This window comes from Lathamus discolor, chromosome 16 (genome assembly GCF_037157495.1).
Source record: "Lathamus discolor isolate bLatDis1 chromosome 16, bLatDis1.hap1, whole genome shotgun sequence".
NCBI lineage: Eukaryota > Metazoa > Chordata > Aves > Psittaciformes > Psittacidae > Lathamus > Lathamus discolor.
This window is the reverse complement of record NC_088899.1, coordinates 2,983,487-2,998,732: the sequence shown is the minus strand read 5'-3', so window position 1 is coordinate 2,998,732 and position 15,246 is coordinate 2,983,487. Positions and strand designations below refer to the sequence as shown.

Sequence of the window (15,246 nt, the reverse complement as noted above, 5' to 3'; positions counted from 1 at the left end):
GCTGGAGGAAGAGCACCCAGATGGACAGGATTTACATGACCTGTTAAGTTACTGCTTAACATCACTGCACTCGGCTTCCTACTGTCTTGTAGAGAACAGGAGTAATATTGCCTATCATCAGGGCATGAGGCGTGACAATGCTCATACACCATCCTAAGAGCTGCCTCACACAAAAGCAGGCTCGGAGCTACTCCCAGCTTGCACTGAACTGCAAGTTGCAAGCGGACACTGGGCACAGGTTGAGCTGGTGTCTTGCAAGGTGCCAACCCCTCTGGAGCTCAGAGGCTGTGGGAAGCAGGACCTCCTGCCCAAAGACACAGACATCTGAGCTGGTGGGTAACACCCATGCGTGAGAGCACTCCTGCTCAGCCAAGAACTCCCCCGTGCTTTAAAGATGAAGTACTATAACTTGCTTTTCAATCATCAGGATAAGATCATAGATGGTTTTGGCATCACCTCAAAGCAGAGGTGTCATGCTCCCCATCTGAATACCTTTGAAGTGAGAGCACTGGGTAGCCTTTTCTGGAAAGCAGGAAACCTAAGTAGTCCCTGATACCCCAACCCTCCTGCTTCCCAGGAGTAGGAGCTTCTCTGGGCACATTGCTACCAAAGGCTGTCTGGTCTGCAGCTCATCTCTGCTGCTTTGCAAATACCAGATCCAGCCCCTCATCCGTGCACAGGGCTGGCCACCTGCACTTCCAGCCCATTAACCAGACAAGCCCTGCGATCCTCCCACACCGTTGTAAATCATGAGTAACCAAGCTGCCATCAGTGGAGTTGCTGCTGGTCGTGGGAGAAGAAACAAATCTGTTTCTTTCGCCAGGCTCAATGCAAGAGCAGTTTTAGTCCACCCACTCCTTCTCCAGAGCTGAAGAAATTCCAGTATCTAAGAAGAAACTGAATCTGCTGGTTAAATAATAATAGTTGTGGCTCTTCCTCCAAAAGGACAAGCAGGAAACATCAATGTCCTGGATGAGATGTCTGCTCACTTTGCCATGAACAGCCTTTTACATAAACCCCATCACTTCTACCACTGCAGCACCGTCTGCTTTCTCTATTCCTGGCAAGAATATAGAAGACATATTTGCCCATGACAGCTCGAAACATGAAAGCTCTAAGCAGCGTAGCAGCACCTCCCCTTCTTTATTATAGCAGCTCAGAGCACTAGAAAATGCAATCAGATCAGACATACTTGTTTAAATACATGTTACTTTAATTATAGGGACCCAAAGACCCAGCACTGCCGGAGAGAACAGATGCTTTTAATGGGGGCCAAGACCATCCTCATGGCAATTGCCCCCTACTTATAACGTGCTTCAGGCTTTTCTGTAAAGCTTATGGCCAGGAGGAACCACCATCAGCAACCTGACTTCTCCCTCACTGCCTCCTACATTTGGGGACACAGTAACTTGGGTTTGGCTAAAGCTGCTCTTCCAGCAAGGTCATGGTTATAACTCTTAGGTTTTTAGGTGGAGGACCCTTCACTGCCATACTTACTCTGTTAAATTACATGCCTCGTTTCTTACCCAAATTTGTCTGGCTTCATCTCCCACCCACCTTCTAAACAGCTTTCAGGAGATCTGGCTGGAAGCCTGGGCTGAACTAGGAATCTGTCTGAGAGCAGGTAACTCACTTCAGCAGTGATGAGTGCTTGCAGAGCAAGAGCTATCTGCCTCTGCCAGCACCACTGGTCACTTTTCAGCTTATAGCTGCTTCTCAGCATCCTCTTTGGAGCCAGGCTCACTGGGAACTTCTTATGGATTTCAAACTTTGGGGAAAACATTGTTTAAGCTGCTTCTGGGGCCACTGACACCAGCTGACACTCTGCTGCTGACACCAGAGCCACACCAGCACTGCCCTCTTCCACAGTATTGGCCCACTGGAGTCAGAAAGGGGGACAAAGGAGACAAGACATTCGCTCATCTCAGCTGTATGACAAACGGGCCTTACAAAATGAACCTTTTGGAACACTGGGGGACATCTTCAGCCTTGTCCTGCCAGCTTCCCAGGGAGAACACCAAGGTGGCTTAGGAATTTTCATTCCATCCATCTCCAGTGAGACTGTGAATCAGTTCGAGCCAAATTTTCAGAAGTGCCTAAAACTCCTAAGGCTGTATTTGACCCACGTGCTGATAAAGGCTTTCCTGTCATCCTTAAGAAGTTATCATCTGTGACTGCTCTCAGGACACCCACTTCAGCAAAGAAAATCCTTCTTCTTCTGATCCTCCCAGGCACAGGAGGTCCAAAACGGGTCTGCAGCAAACATTATCCTCTGCTGTCCCATTTCAGCTTCCTTTCCCTAGGTGTTTCCACCCTCACATACTTCCAGAGTTCGAGGGGATCATGTCTTTTTCTTTAAGCTACATTAAAATGGGAAAAGGATATGCTGAGAGCAGCAACTCTTCTCCACAGAGGAGGGAACAGGAACACCCAATTCAACCTACAGAACTGAAATGGAGTTTCCAAATTAAATTACTTCATTATTCATACAATTACTCCAATCTAGATTCAACAGATTCCAAAGCCATCCACGTCACTAGGTTCATCAAAAGATAATCTAAATTTAGGACTGAGTACTTTAACAATAAGACACAGCAGAGATGGGTGCTCCACAGATGCACAATGAGACCAACCCTCCCCTGCAGTTGTGAGGCTGCCACAGCACCCTCACACTATCAGAAAGCCCATCACAAAGCACAGAAAGAATTTCAATGCCACCACCTTAGCAAAGGATTCTATGTGTCCCTCACTGGCACAATTAAGGGCTTTTATAAGGTGCTGCTCAACACACCTGCTGGAGTTAGCATAATGATGAGACCAAACGCTCCTTGCTTCATTCATTAGTAGCATCTCAGTGGCCAGCTTGAAGATGGGCTCCGTGCCTGACATTCTTCTTTGGGATGCACATGGAGCAAGCTTATTTTAGCTTAAAAAAAAATAATTAAAACCACCCCAAACAAACCGCTATTGCTGCCCTGGCAAGGAATTAAGACCAGCACAGAGCTTTTTAAGGCACAAACCCACAGCCTTGTGCTCCCTCTTGCTGCCAGCAAAGTGCAGTGCGATACCATGCACTGAGGGATACAACCTGCACACCCAGTGCAAAGCAGAAGCAATACCTATGTGAGCTCTAAATAGCGAAACAAAGCAGGCGGGGGGAAAAAGTAATAAAATAAATAAAGGGACAGAAAGAGAAAAGCAAAATGGAAAAATTCAACTTCTCTGCCTTAAGTAAATGCCACTTCTGTTAGAGCTGATCCGAGTGTCTCACAGGAACAGCCCCCCTGTGCACTGCACTCACAGCTTTCTAATCAAGGGAGCTAAAATCATAGAAGCCCAGATTGGTTTGGCTTGGAAGAGACCTTAAAGCTCCTCCAGTTCCAACCCCTGCCACAGCAGGGACCCCTTCCACTGCAGCAGCTTGCTCCAAGCCCCTGTGTCCAACCTGGCCTTGAGCACTGCCAGGGATGGGGCAGCCACAGCTTCTCTGGGCACCCTGTGCCAGCGCCTCAGCACCCTCACAGGGAAGAGCTTCTGCCTAAGAGCTCAGCTCAGTCTCCCCTCGGGCAGGTTCAAGCCATTCCCCTTGGCCTGTCCCTACAGGCCCTTGTCCCAAGGCCCTCTCCAGCTTTCCTGCAGCCCCTTTAGGCACTGGAGCTGCTCTAAAGTCTCCCCTTCAGGAGCCTTCTCTTGTCCAGGCTGCCCCAGCCCAGCTCTCTCAGCCTGGCTCCAGAGCAAATGTCACCGAAGCAAGTGCAGGATCCATTCCAGGAAGGCTCCTTGCCCCTGTCAGAGGAGCATACCCCATTGCTGTCCATTCTGGATTTGCTCTTTAGTGCTCCTTGGCCCTGCAGCCCCTCGGGTACCACAGCAACCTCCAAAAACAACAGGCACCTTTCAGGTTTTCTCACTGAGGAGTTAAGGACAGTGACAGCCTTAAATCAGCATCAGAATACTCTGTGTGTGCGTTTACCAGTTTCCTGTTTTCTCCTTACTAAAATGATGACCTTAAAAAGAGTGGAAAGCCACAAAATCACGTACTGCAATTCAATTCTCCTACCCCTCTCACCAAAAGTAATTCAGTCTTTGAAGCACTGAAAGATGCTGAGGGGTTATTACCTGCTTCTGAGGTGCTCCAAAGGGCCGGAGTAGGCAGCTCTCCCAGAGGATAATGTAAAATCCAGTCTGAAGAGCTAGGGCACGCCAATTTGGTTTTCAATCTATTTTATTTCAGTTCAGAGCATCAGTGCAGACTGATAACAGAGGAAAACAAGCAACGTTTTCACTCAATTCAGCACACTGCAGTCTCTAAAGGCAGCAGAACAGCACAGAATGCTTAGGTGAGCTCCCTGAACAGAAACATAATAGTTTGGGAAATGAAAAATTCCACACCTACATTTAAGAGAACTTTCTGGAGTGGTTGACAGCTTCTGACCAGGCAGGGGACACAGCTCAAAGAGACAGAGATCCTATGAAGAGGCCCTGAAGCACATCTAACAAGGAACACCTTCGGGGTCAGTGGAATCGAGCTACAAGCTCAGAGCCAGGGTTCTTATGGAAGCATCTTTCAGTGCAGGTTCCAGAAGGGAAGAACACCGCCGTGTTTTCCACAGCAATAATGCAATCAACCGGCTCCCTCCGGCAGAAGGGACACGTCCATTGCTCTAACGAGAGGGGCAGCGGCCCTTCAGTGCCCTGGCCACCGGCGGAGCACCCACCAACCACACCTCTGTTTAACAAGGCCCTACCGCAGGGACACAGCGCCCGACAGGCTGGCGGCAAAGGCCCGGGCCCTCCTGCAAAGGCTCCGCAGGAGTCGGTCCCTCCACAGGGACGAGGACGGAGCCTCCACAGGGACGAGGACGGACCCTCCATGGGGACGAGGACGGACCCTGCACAGGGACCTGCCCTGCCCTGGGACGAGGCAAAACCGCCCCATCCGCGGCGCCGCAGAACCCGGACCCCCGCGCGGGTTTGCATGGAGATGAGGAAGCGGCGGGAGGCCGGAAGCGGGGACGGAAGGGGAGAACTGCCCGCCGAGCCCCTCGGGGCGGCCCGCGGCGACAAGAGGAGCCGGGCGGGCCCGGCTGCCCGCAGCGCAGGCCCAGGCCCGGCCGGCGTCGCCATGGTTACCTTTATTGGTTGCGGCGCGGCGGACACGGAGCGCGGCGGCAGGAGCAGCGGGAGCAATAAAGCTTCAACAACAGCCGCCCCTCCCTTCCGCGCGCCGCCATCTTGAAGCGGCAGCGGGCCGACTCCCGCGCCACGTGACGCAGGGCCGCGGGGGAGTGGGGGGGGTGCATATGCAGCCGGCGGCAGCTGCGCATGCGCAAGGGTCTCTCTTTGCCCCCTTACTCCCCCTGCTGCCGTGTGGTGAGGCAGCGCGCTGTCATGGCAGGCGGTTCTGGTCGGTGTTCGTCGTGCTCCGCTGTCTCAGGTGCCGTCGGAGCCACCTCGTCCGGTTCAGCATTCACTGCGGTGACCCCTACACCTCCCATCGGTGTCCCCTGCCCTCCCTCCCCAGCCAGCCTGCGCCTCATGGGCCCTGCAGCGCAGGCGGGGGTCTGCAGGCCGAGAAGGGGACTCTGGGGTCACTGTGAACCCCAGCGGGGGCCCCCAGTGCATGGCTGGGCCCAGGAAACACGAGGGAGAAGCACAAAGGAGCCCTCAGGTGCTGAAAAGCCCCTATGGTGCTTTTCAAGGGCATTTGTGCATGTGGGAGGACGTGGGGTGGAATGGGCAGAGGTGGTGAAGCTTCCGTGTGTGTCAAGTTGGACATGAGCAGGTTGTGCCGGGGCAGCCAAGAAGCCACCAGTGTTATGGCCTGAATCAGCACCAGTGGAAGGGATTGTGCCCCTGCACTGGGCACTGGTGAGGCTCACCTTGTATCCTGTGTTCAGCTCTGGGCCCCTCACTACAAGAGAAACATTGAGGGGCTGGAGCGGGGCCAGAGAAGGGCACTGGGGCTGATGCAGGGCCTGGAGCCCAAGTGTGATGGGGAACGGCTGAGGGACCTGGGGGGTTCAGATGGAGAAGAGAAGGCTCAGGGGGGACCTGATGGCTCCCTACAAGTGCCTGGCAGGAGGATGGAGCCAGGAGGGGCTGGGCTCTGCTCCCAAGGAACAAGGGATGGGACAAGAGGAACCGGCCTCAAGCTGCCCCAGGGCAGGTTTAGATGGAGCTGAGGAACAATTCCTGCCCCAGAGGGTGCTCAGGCATTGGAACAGGCTGCCCAGGGCAGGGCTGCAGGCACCGGCCCTGCAAGTGCTCACACACCCTCAGTGCCATGGGTTAGTGGTGGCCTTGGCAGTGCTGAGGAAAGGTTGGACTTGATCATAATGGTCTTTTCCAACCTGGTCCATTCTGGCGTGGCTGGGGTGCTCCGTGTGCCTTCCCAAGACCTCAATATATTTCTCTTCTGTCTCTGCCAGTAACCTGGCCCAGCGCCAGCTCAGAGCGGAACTCTGGGTGCATTTCACCTCAGCAGCTTTGAGAGCTTCCAGATGGCCCCAGTATGGGGCTGTCCCCAGCCATCAGTGCAGGGAACAACGAGGCATGGAGTGTTCCTCCTGGCCTTGCCAAACCTCCGCAGGGTAGGAATTGTGTCCCCACAGCAAAGATGTGGTCCCTCTTCTGTGTGTTAACTTGAGCCGTGTCCTCTGCCCTCTGCACGGTCACAGAAAGAACTTGGCTGTATTTTGCATGAAAAAAAAGAATAAAATAAATTGCTAGAATGTGCATTGAGCAGCGGGCTCAGGCATTGCCATTTGTATTCCCAGACCTGGAAGGGGACAATCTGCTGCCATCTCTTGATGGATTGAGGGAGAGACCTAATGAGCCAGCTCATCTGCATAAACAAGTGCTAATTTCGGAATAAGTGCATGGAGGCGGGGAAAGCAATACCCTTGACTATGTAGCTTTGAAACCAGACTGTGTGTGACCTGGCAAAGAGTGGCAGGGTCCGGGCAGTGGGTCCTATTGATGGTCAAGCCCTTTCCACAAGGATGCAAATGAAATCCTGAGGCTGGCATGTGGTCGGGTAGATCAGCCTGCAAACAAATGGGTATTAATTAGAAACCCACAGTGGCATGACAAGACATGCTCTGCTCTGGGGCCACTGTGCTCTGACAGGGAAATGCCTTTTGGCTGGGATCCTTGGCCACAATTCTGGCCATTAGAGTAGGAATGCCATCGCAGCAGCAGGTTTCAAGGTCACTTTTGGTGAGTGCAAGAAAGCAGGACAGGAGATTTTCTTTTGGAGGTTTGGAGAGAGGCTCCTGGGGACCTGCTCACGCCACAGTCCTCTGCTGGTCTCCAGCAACTAGTTGTCTCTGTTAGAGATGCCAGTTCCCACTCCACCAGTTTTCTCCTAAGTGCTCCTATTTACGTGCTGAAGAGACCCCCATGAAAAAGTGTGCGACCCAGATCTGGTTATTTTTATCCCCAGACTGGTAACGATCAAAGCAAGTTGATGCTGGAGCCCTGAGAAGTGGCTAGCGACTTACTGTGTGGCTGCTGACAGCTCCTGACCTAAAGGTGACAACCAGGCTGCATCAGATGAAAACCCTGCTCCCCATCTGCTGCAGGGAGGGGCTGGCACTGGCCAAAACATTGTTGAGATAAAGGGCAGCGAGTGCTGCCCGATGCACTAGAAAGACAATCCCCATCACTGCCGGATCTGCTTTTGCTGGCAGGGTTGTGCCATGCTGTCTGAGGCAGTGATGAACCACAGCAGGGCAGGAGCTGTGTATTACAGTAGGTGCCTTCTCTGGGGCAGAAAGACCTTTCCTACAAAGTCTAGGGTGACAGAATGACAGAGTCAGAGACTGATTTGGGTAGGAAGGGACCTTAAAGCTCATCCAGTTCCAACCCCTGCCACAGGCAGGGACACCTTCCACTAGACCAGGTTGCCGGCTGTCCAGGGGTTTTGGACTGCATCATGTAAATCAATGCCATGGATCCAGGTTACGATCAGCTTCCCCAAATAAGGATGAGGAAACAGGACAAAAACAGTGTCCCAGCATACCATTGTCAATTCCCGTCATAGTAACACCCTGTTGTCCCTTAGAAACATCTTAATATAGCAAGTGCTGGTGAGGGAAGTGTACCAAGTGTTTTCTTTCCCCTGAGTGCAGGATCGTCAGATAAAGCTCCACCAAGTGACTCTCCAGGGAACCCACAGGGGAAGATGAGACCAAGGTGAGCTGGTTTTGAGCTCACCATCCTGCCAGCGGTCACTTATGTCACAGAAGAGCCCAGAGGAGCATGTCCAGCGTCTCCTGCTCCTGGTGTCTCACTGAGAGCAGGCAGAGGTCCCACACATCCAAACAGGCCTTATCTCTTGTTCCCTGAAAGAGCCCCTCTTGCTGAGACAGAGCTCACCGAAAGAGCGAGGACTGCTCTGCCTTGCTGTGCCAAAATTATCCACAGAGCTTGGAAAGCTCACGGCAGGGAGTCAAATGGGGTGAAACACAACCTCCCCTCGCAGCTGGGACACTAAAACTCAGTCCTCTCCTTTCCAGAGGAGGTCCCCTCTTATAGAGGGACATGTCCAGGTGTGGCTGGGTGGGATCACGCCAGTGGTCAAGTCCAAACCACGCTGTTTTCACAAGCTTTTGACATGTGCATCTCTTCCAGGCAGCACAGACCACGGATCTGCATCGGGTGCTGTTGGAGCATCTCTTGGTGACAGCGGGGCTGTCACATGGTGCAGATCTGCCCACGAAGGGAAAAATAAGTTAGGCAGGGGGATGCAGCCGTTTCAGCTGAGCTCAGTGAGCCACGCTCTAGGCCATACAGCCGCATCTTTCTTCTCCTAGTTCATTATCTACTCTGCAGTGCAGCCTGGGTGGTGACAAGCTCCATCCGTGCCCTGCGGCTTCTCCTTTGAGCACTTGAGGGCACTGTTGGAGTTCAGAAAGAGGCAGATTTGGGTTCTTGTACCGTTCAAAGCCACATCAGTTTGCAAGGAGTCTGGTTTCCACTGGAAGCTTTGCTGTTCACATGGGTTTGTAGCTTTGGAATGAACTCCATCTCAGGCAAAAGCTTTCACAGAAAATAAATGATGGAGACTTCTTTTATCTTCCCTTTACTGTAAGCATTTTCTCTTCCCATCTTTTTAACCCCAAAGCTTCTCTCTCGAGGGTCTGATTTCCGGGAAGAGGGTGGGCTGCACAGTCAGTTCTTCAGGGGAAGCAGTGAGTTGGTTCACATGGAAATACACTTGATCTGCACAGATACTCTTTTAAGTTTCCAAAGTGCTGTTGATGCAAGGGACTTGCAGCCTGTCCATGTGCAAACACAGATCTCATTGCTCCTAGTGTCGGCCTCCAAGGGAGCTGGCAGAGCAGGCTGTGCTGCGGGGTCAATGCTACAAGGGCTTAGGAGGACTGCACACAGTACTGGGCCGGGAGGCTGTGCCAGAGTAAGTATTTACATGTGCTGGCATAAAGTAATTACTAATGGAGCGGAACACCATACCCAGCCCCTCCAGCCTGTCCCAGAGGAGACACTGGGAGTTACCAAGCAAAGTGCACTCTCCGTATACCAAACTCCACATTTCCTCTCACTTCTCCTCTCAAGGGAGCAGCCAGTCCATGGCAGAGGAGTCTCTGTCCCTCCTTTGCCCCTTCCTCTTGCCTTTGCCAGCACAGTCCAAGGTTGTATTCAGACACTCTTAAGTTGCCTTGTTATTCCAGCTAAAGCGCCCTCAAAACTGATTCTGATGAGGTCTTTTGGGGAAGGGGACATTCACATTAAGAAGCAGGGATTGGAAATGGGTTTGGAGTATGTCACTGCTGTGTTTCTCCAGCCAACTTAAGAGGTGACTGACTTCTTTATGCCCTCTTGTCGTTTTTGGTTCACCAGCTTCCTTGTCTTTCGACTTTACTGCTTTTCATTGCAGTGATTCCCACAGTGTCGTCCCCCGTTCCCCCCCCCCCCCCCCCCCCAGGACCCTTTCCTTGGCATTTGCCATTCCTTCTCCTTTCTGTGGGGTATGTGGGGAAAGATCTCTTGTGTCCAGGTTCCCACAGGATGCCAGACTGGGACCACTCTGCTGCTGAGTGTGGTGTCCCAGTGTCTGAGCAGAACACGTTGAGAACATCAGGCTTTCTGAATGTATCTTCAGTGCATCGTCTCCATCAGATTCTGACTTTAGTGTCCTTTAGAGACTCCAGTTCCTGTGGTTGCTATTGCAGCGATCGCGTATCTGTGACCCATTACTAAATGTGATCAGGTTTCTTCCTGTCTTTTCACGTATGGGTTGGAGTTTCAGGAGGCTGCAGAGATTCCTTTCAGGATGGGGCACAGGGCTTGTCTTCAGCTGAGCATCAATATCCAGCCCTGGCACCACTCCAGGCATGCCTTCATCCTCAACTCAGCATGCCTAGGCATCTGTTCATGATGTCAGTTCTTCAGTCCCCTGGTATTAGTGCCTGGCCTCTTTTAAGCAAAATCCCACCCTAAATGTGGTCCAGAGCTCACCCCTCACCTGCTGGTAGGAACTGCTGGTGTCTGTCACACAGATTTTCTGAGCTCTCACCAACCTTGCTGTACAAGTTATTGTCCTGTCTCAGTACCTGCTTCTGTTGGCATCTTTGTAATTTCCCTTAAGCTTCTCCTTCCACCTGTGCCAGTGCTGTAGCAAGCTAAAAGACTGCAGATCCATCTGCATGTGCAGTGCAAGGTAAGCCCAGCTCAACTTACTTGAACCCTTTTTTCTCAGAGCTGATCTCCAAAGCTCCTCAGTAGGTGCTTCTTCATGATGATTGGGCACCACTCAGTGTGTGCACGGAAGAGCTAGAGGGTTCATCCACTTCCAGAGGATGCAGTCAGCAGCTTGTTTTCTGTCTGAGTGCAACCCCCTTCCTGTCCATAGATGCTCTGTTCTCAAAGCAGCAAGCTTCTGCCTTGGCAGGATCCCTGCTCCTAGATCTGGGAGCTGCAAACTGCACTGGGCACTGAGCACAGAGCAGTTCCTCCACTGCTGCCCAGTGCCATGCGTTTTTTCTGGCCACGCTATTCCTTTGTGTCCATTGTACATCACTCTCAGCCGGCATGTCCCAAACACTGGCAGCTACCTCTCATTAACAATCTCATAACTCATAACTGTTAGTCTTGCGACATTTCTTCTGTATTAGATCTGCTTCTGTCAGCATCTCCCTTACAGGTTCTGCTGTGCCACCTCTGCAGGCCCGTGCTGATACAGAGTTCACTACTCCAGAATCAAGTATCTATTTCTTCTCCCATGTCTTGGCTTTAGGTAAAAACCAGTATCTCTGTGCTCTCATTTTTTCTGGTGACAGCACCCATCAACACCTCTCTCAGCTGTTGGAGTGCTTCAAACACCATTCCTGGGCTGAAGGGTCTGTTCTTCCAGAAATCATATCCCCACTTAGATAGTAAAGGGTTTTCCTTTAATTTTCCTCTCTTACTCCTGGAGGCCAGCTCTGCTCAGAGCCTGTTTTTCCTTCTGTGCATGTGCATGGGTTTGTCTGCGCTCCAGCATCCCCGGTGGTCTGAGTCCCTCCATGTTGTCCGTTTGCTCCGTTTCTAGGTGCTGATTTGTTTTCCTATTAATCTCACTCCCTCCCTTGCTGCAACTCTCCCCAGACTGACCGCTGCCAACTTGCTTCATGTATCATGTGCTGCGTAACAACACAGGGGAAGAGGACTCCGTGCCTGCAGCCCGTTCTCTGTAAGAGCTATTTCCAGAGGGGGCAGGTGCTGGCAGGGCTCCAGCCATGGCTTGCCGGCAGATTTAGCTGCTCTCCCTCCAAGCTGCCCCTGGGGAACATGTCCCTCAGCACGTCCCATCCCAGTTGCTGCATGGACCATGTTCCTGCTGGGGCAGAGACTCCATCCAGTCCCCTTTTTGGCTCTCGGCAGCTGCACACTGGTGCCTGCTGCTGGCTGGAAGCAGAAGGCACGCTCTGCTTGCCCACCACTGCTGGAGGAGCAAGGGATGGTGATCCATCCCTGCAGACCACGGACTGTACCAAGGTAGTGCTATGGTGTGGATCACGAGCTCCTCTCCAGGCAGCAGGGTTGAGCTGCAGAGCAGAGAAGGGCTTGATGTTCTCCATCACTCAGCCACGCAGGTAGATCTGTGCCTTGTGCTCCTGCCTGGGAAACATCCTGCTTCCAGGCCTCCGTCATGGAGAAGTAGTGCTCCAAGCACTTCAGAAGGGTTTTTTCTTATGGACTGAGACCTGTCCTGTGTGGTGGGGTCACTGAAGGCTGAGTAGAAGAGGCCCTAATGGCCGGCATCCGTCAAGGTTGAATCTATCTCTAGCTGATGCAGGCAGAGCAACCTGCAGCCCGTATGCCATCTCCCAGATATCCCAGTCCTAATGCCAGGCAGGACATTTTGAGAAGTGGTGTCACAAAGGAGGCTTTTTTTGTCAGGGAAAATCAGTTTATGGAGTTGCTGGTAATCATCTCTCCATCCTCATGCCACAGCTTGTTGTCCCTGCCATCTGCTGACACATTTGTTTGTGCTAAAGATCAAGCTGTGGGGATGACTTGGGGGTTAAATATAACCCCCGTCTGCTTTCTACAGCAGCCCACAGTCAGCTGGATAGGAACAGTGGAGGGGATGGCAAGGCATGAGAGAAAGGAGAGGAATTATTAGTCATCTTTGTCACCCATGAAAACATGCTGTGTTACTGCAGTTGTGGTGAGAGGGGGACTGGTAGGAGAGGACCAGAGCTGTGTAAGGACTGTGTTTGCTGCCTGATTGTGGCCTGGACAGTTGCAATCCAGAAAACTCAGTGCCCAGTTCGCATTGTCCTAAAATAGTTATTTCATTGCAGCATTCCATATTGGCTTCGTGAAAGCTGAGGCACTGACTTAGAATCGTAGAATCATAGAGTAGTTAGGGTTGGAAAGGACCTCAAGATCACCCAGTTCCAACTCTCCTGCCATGGGCAGGGACACCTCACACTAAACCATCCCACCCAAGGCTTCGTCCCACCTGGTCTTGAACACTGCCAGGGATGGAGCACTCACAACCTCCCTGGGTTGAAGAAGAGTGCTTCAGACTCTTCTTTGTGTGGGCAGGACAGGCTCCTGAGAAGAGGAAGGCTGATCTGGACGCTGGACAGGGGAGGATGGAGACAGTCTTCTGTGTGCCCCACACTCCCTTTGCTGTGACAGAGCAGCCGCCAGCCCTTTCTGACATGGGAAAGCAGGTTACCACTGGCCAGTGCTACTTGGCAGCTCCGACCCAACTGGGTCAGCACTGGCACCGAATATCCTCAAGGATTCATTATGTTTTCACATGGGAGGAAAAGTCATTCTCTGTGTGAGCTGCCCCTGCCCAGCAGCCTGCCTGCACAGCCCAGACCTCCTGCGCCTGACCCAGCCTGTATTCCTGCCCTGGGGAACACAGAGGTGACTGACACTGTTAATGCAGCAGCCCTGCCCGCTCTGAGTCCTGTATGGATCACCAGGGCGTGGAAGTCGTGGCATTTATAAGTATTGATCCTGTCTTCGGGGAAGTTCACCTTTTGGAGAGGGAGGTTTATCTAAACAGCAGCAAATAGAGATGCTGGGAGCATCCCTGCCACAAGGAGAGGATCCCCCTGCATCACCAGGATGGAGTAACTTGGGGCAGTGGAAATTCAGCCTTAGAATGAGTCAGACCTGTGAGTCAGCGGGTCCCAAAGCACAGACCACAGTGTCCATCCTTGGGCAGGGAGAGGTCGGAGTCCTGCTCGTGCTGTGCAGGATCTGCAGGGGGACAGCCGAGGGCAGGTCTGCATCTACCCCAGCACAAGAGGGACACGGAGCTGTTGGAGTGAGTCCAGAGGAGGCCATGGAGATGCTGCGAGGGCTGGAGCAGCTCTGCTCTGGAGCCAGGCTGAGAGAGCTGGGCTGGGGCAGCCTGGAGAAGAGAAGGCTCCTGAAGGGGAGACCTGAGAGCAGCTCCAGTGCCTAAAGGGGCTGCAGGAAACCTGGAGAGGGGCTTTGGACAAGGGCCTGTAGGGACAGGCCAAGGGGAATGGCTTGAACCTGCCCGAGGGGAGACTGAGCTGAGCTCTTAGGCAGAAGCTCTTCCCTGTGAGGATGCTGAGGCGCTGGCACAGGGTGCCCAGAGAAGCTGTGGCTGCCCCATCCCTGGCAGTGCTCAAGGCCAGGTTGGACACAGGGGCTTGGAGCAAGCTGCTCCAGTGGAAGGGGTCCCTGCCCATGGCAGGGGTTGGAGCTGGAGGAGCTTTAAGGTCCCTTCCAACACAAACCAGTCTGGGATTGTATGAAACACAGCAGAGAGCTGGGTTTTATTCACTCGCTCAGCAGTGAGCATTTCAGGAGACCAGAATATTTAGAAATTAATGTCTTCCTTCTCTGTCCCAAAGCTCTTCTGATAGCCTGATGGACCGTCACAACCACACAAACTGGGTGCTTGTAGACCAGAGCTCTGTCCTTCAACTCTGACTCTGGAAAACCAACTTCCTTTGATGCAGCTTAACCTTTGCAGTGAGCCTTGATAAGAGACTTAAGCACAGCTATGCTTCTGCAAAGCAAAGACTTGGAATCTCCAGACAGCTCTGGAAGAAGGGTGAGACGTATCAACCATTCTCTTGCAAATGCTCCATGACCACATGCAGCTCAGTGTTCACTAAGTGCATGTTCATGGTGAGCCACCGGGGACATCAGCCTGGGAGACTTTTGACCTCAATCTGAGGTTGTCTTCACAGCTTTGCTATTCCTCAGCCTGAGGTTAAACCACAACAGTCTTTTGTTTCTTCAGAGCTGAATGAGTTCCTGAGATTTGCTTTAGCAATAGGGCACGTATGTCTTCAAGTACCAGTACTGGTTGCTGGAGCAAGAGCAATGCCCTATAAATCCAGAAGGACTATAGCCAACACCGCAAACAAGCAATCTGGTATTTTTAGGATAGATTTCCAAGCAGCTGAATGTTCTCTCACCAGGATTACAGCCCCTAGAGAAGATCCTCCAGATCTTCTTGAGAGCTAAACGGATGATAGAAACAAACCTGAAGGCTTAAAATTTCATATAGGAAGGGCAATTCAATTAAAAATTCAAATGAGCAAGGGGCTGGAGAGTTGTCTTGTGAAGCAGCACGGAAAAGGTTGGGATTCATCATTTGGGAAAGGAGAAAACTGAGGGAAGGGGCAAAGTTTACAGAATCCCCAAGGTGGTGAATTAGGTGAAGATGAAATCAAATCCCAATGACAATAACTAGGGGCAGTCAGTGGAACTGGTAGGATATCACTCTGC

At 52.2% G+C, this 15,246-nt stretch overlaps 1 protein-coding gene across 9 annotated transcripts in view; it reads right to left on the bottom strand.

Moving 5' to 3' along the window:
- ZBTB40 (zinc finger and BTB domain containing 40) overlaps positions 1-5,218 on the bottom strand; it is a 40,289-nt gene extending 35,071 nt beyond the window's left edge. For 2 of the 9 annotated variants that reach the window (XM_065696261.1, XM_065696262.1), the window contains exon 1: positions 2,792-2,884. In XM_065696261.1, coding sequence (XP_065552333.1) covers positions 2,792-2,850 — 59 coding nt within the window. In that variant the 5' untranslated portion in view covers positions 2,851-2,884. Of the gene's footprint in view, positions 1-2,791; positions 2,885-4,119; positions 4,172-5,133 lie in introns of those variants that run through there. The other 7 variants (XM_065696257.1, XM_065696260.1, XM_065696253.1 and 4 more) reach the window with 5 other exon arrangements.
- Positions 5,219-15,246: the final 10,028 nt, after the last annotated feature.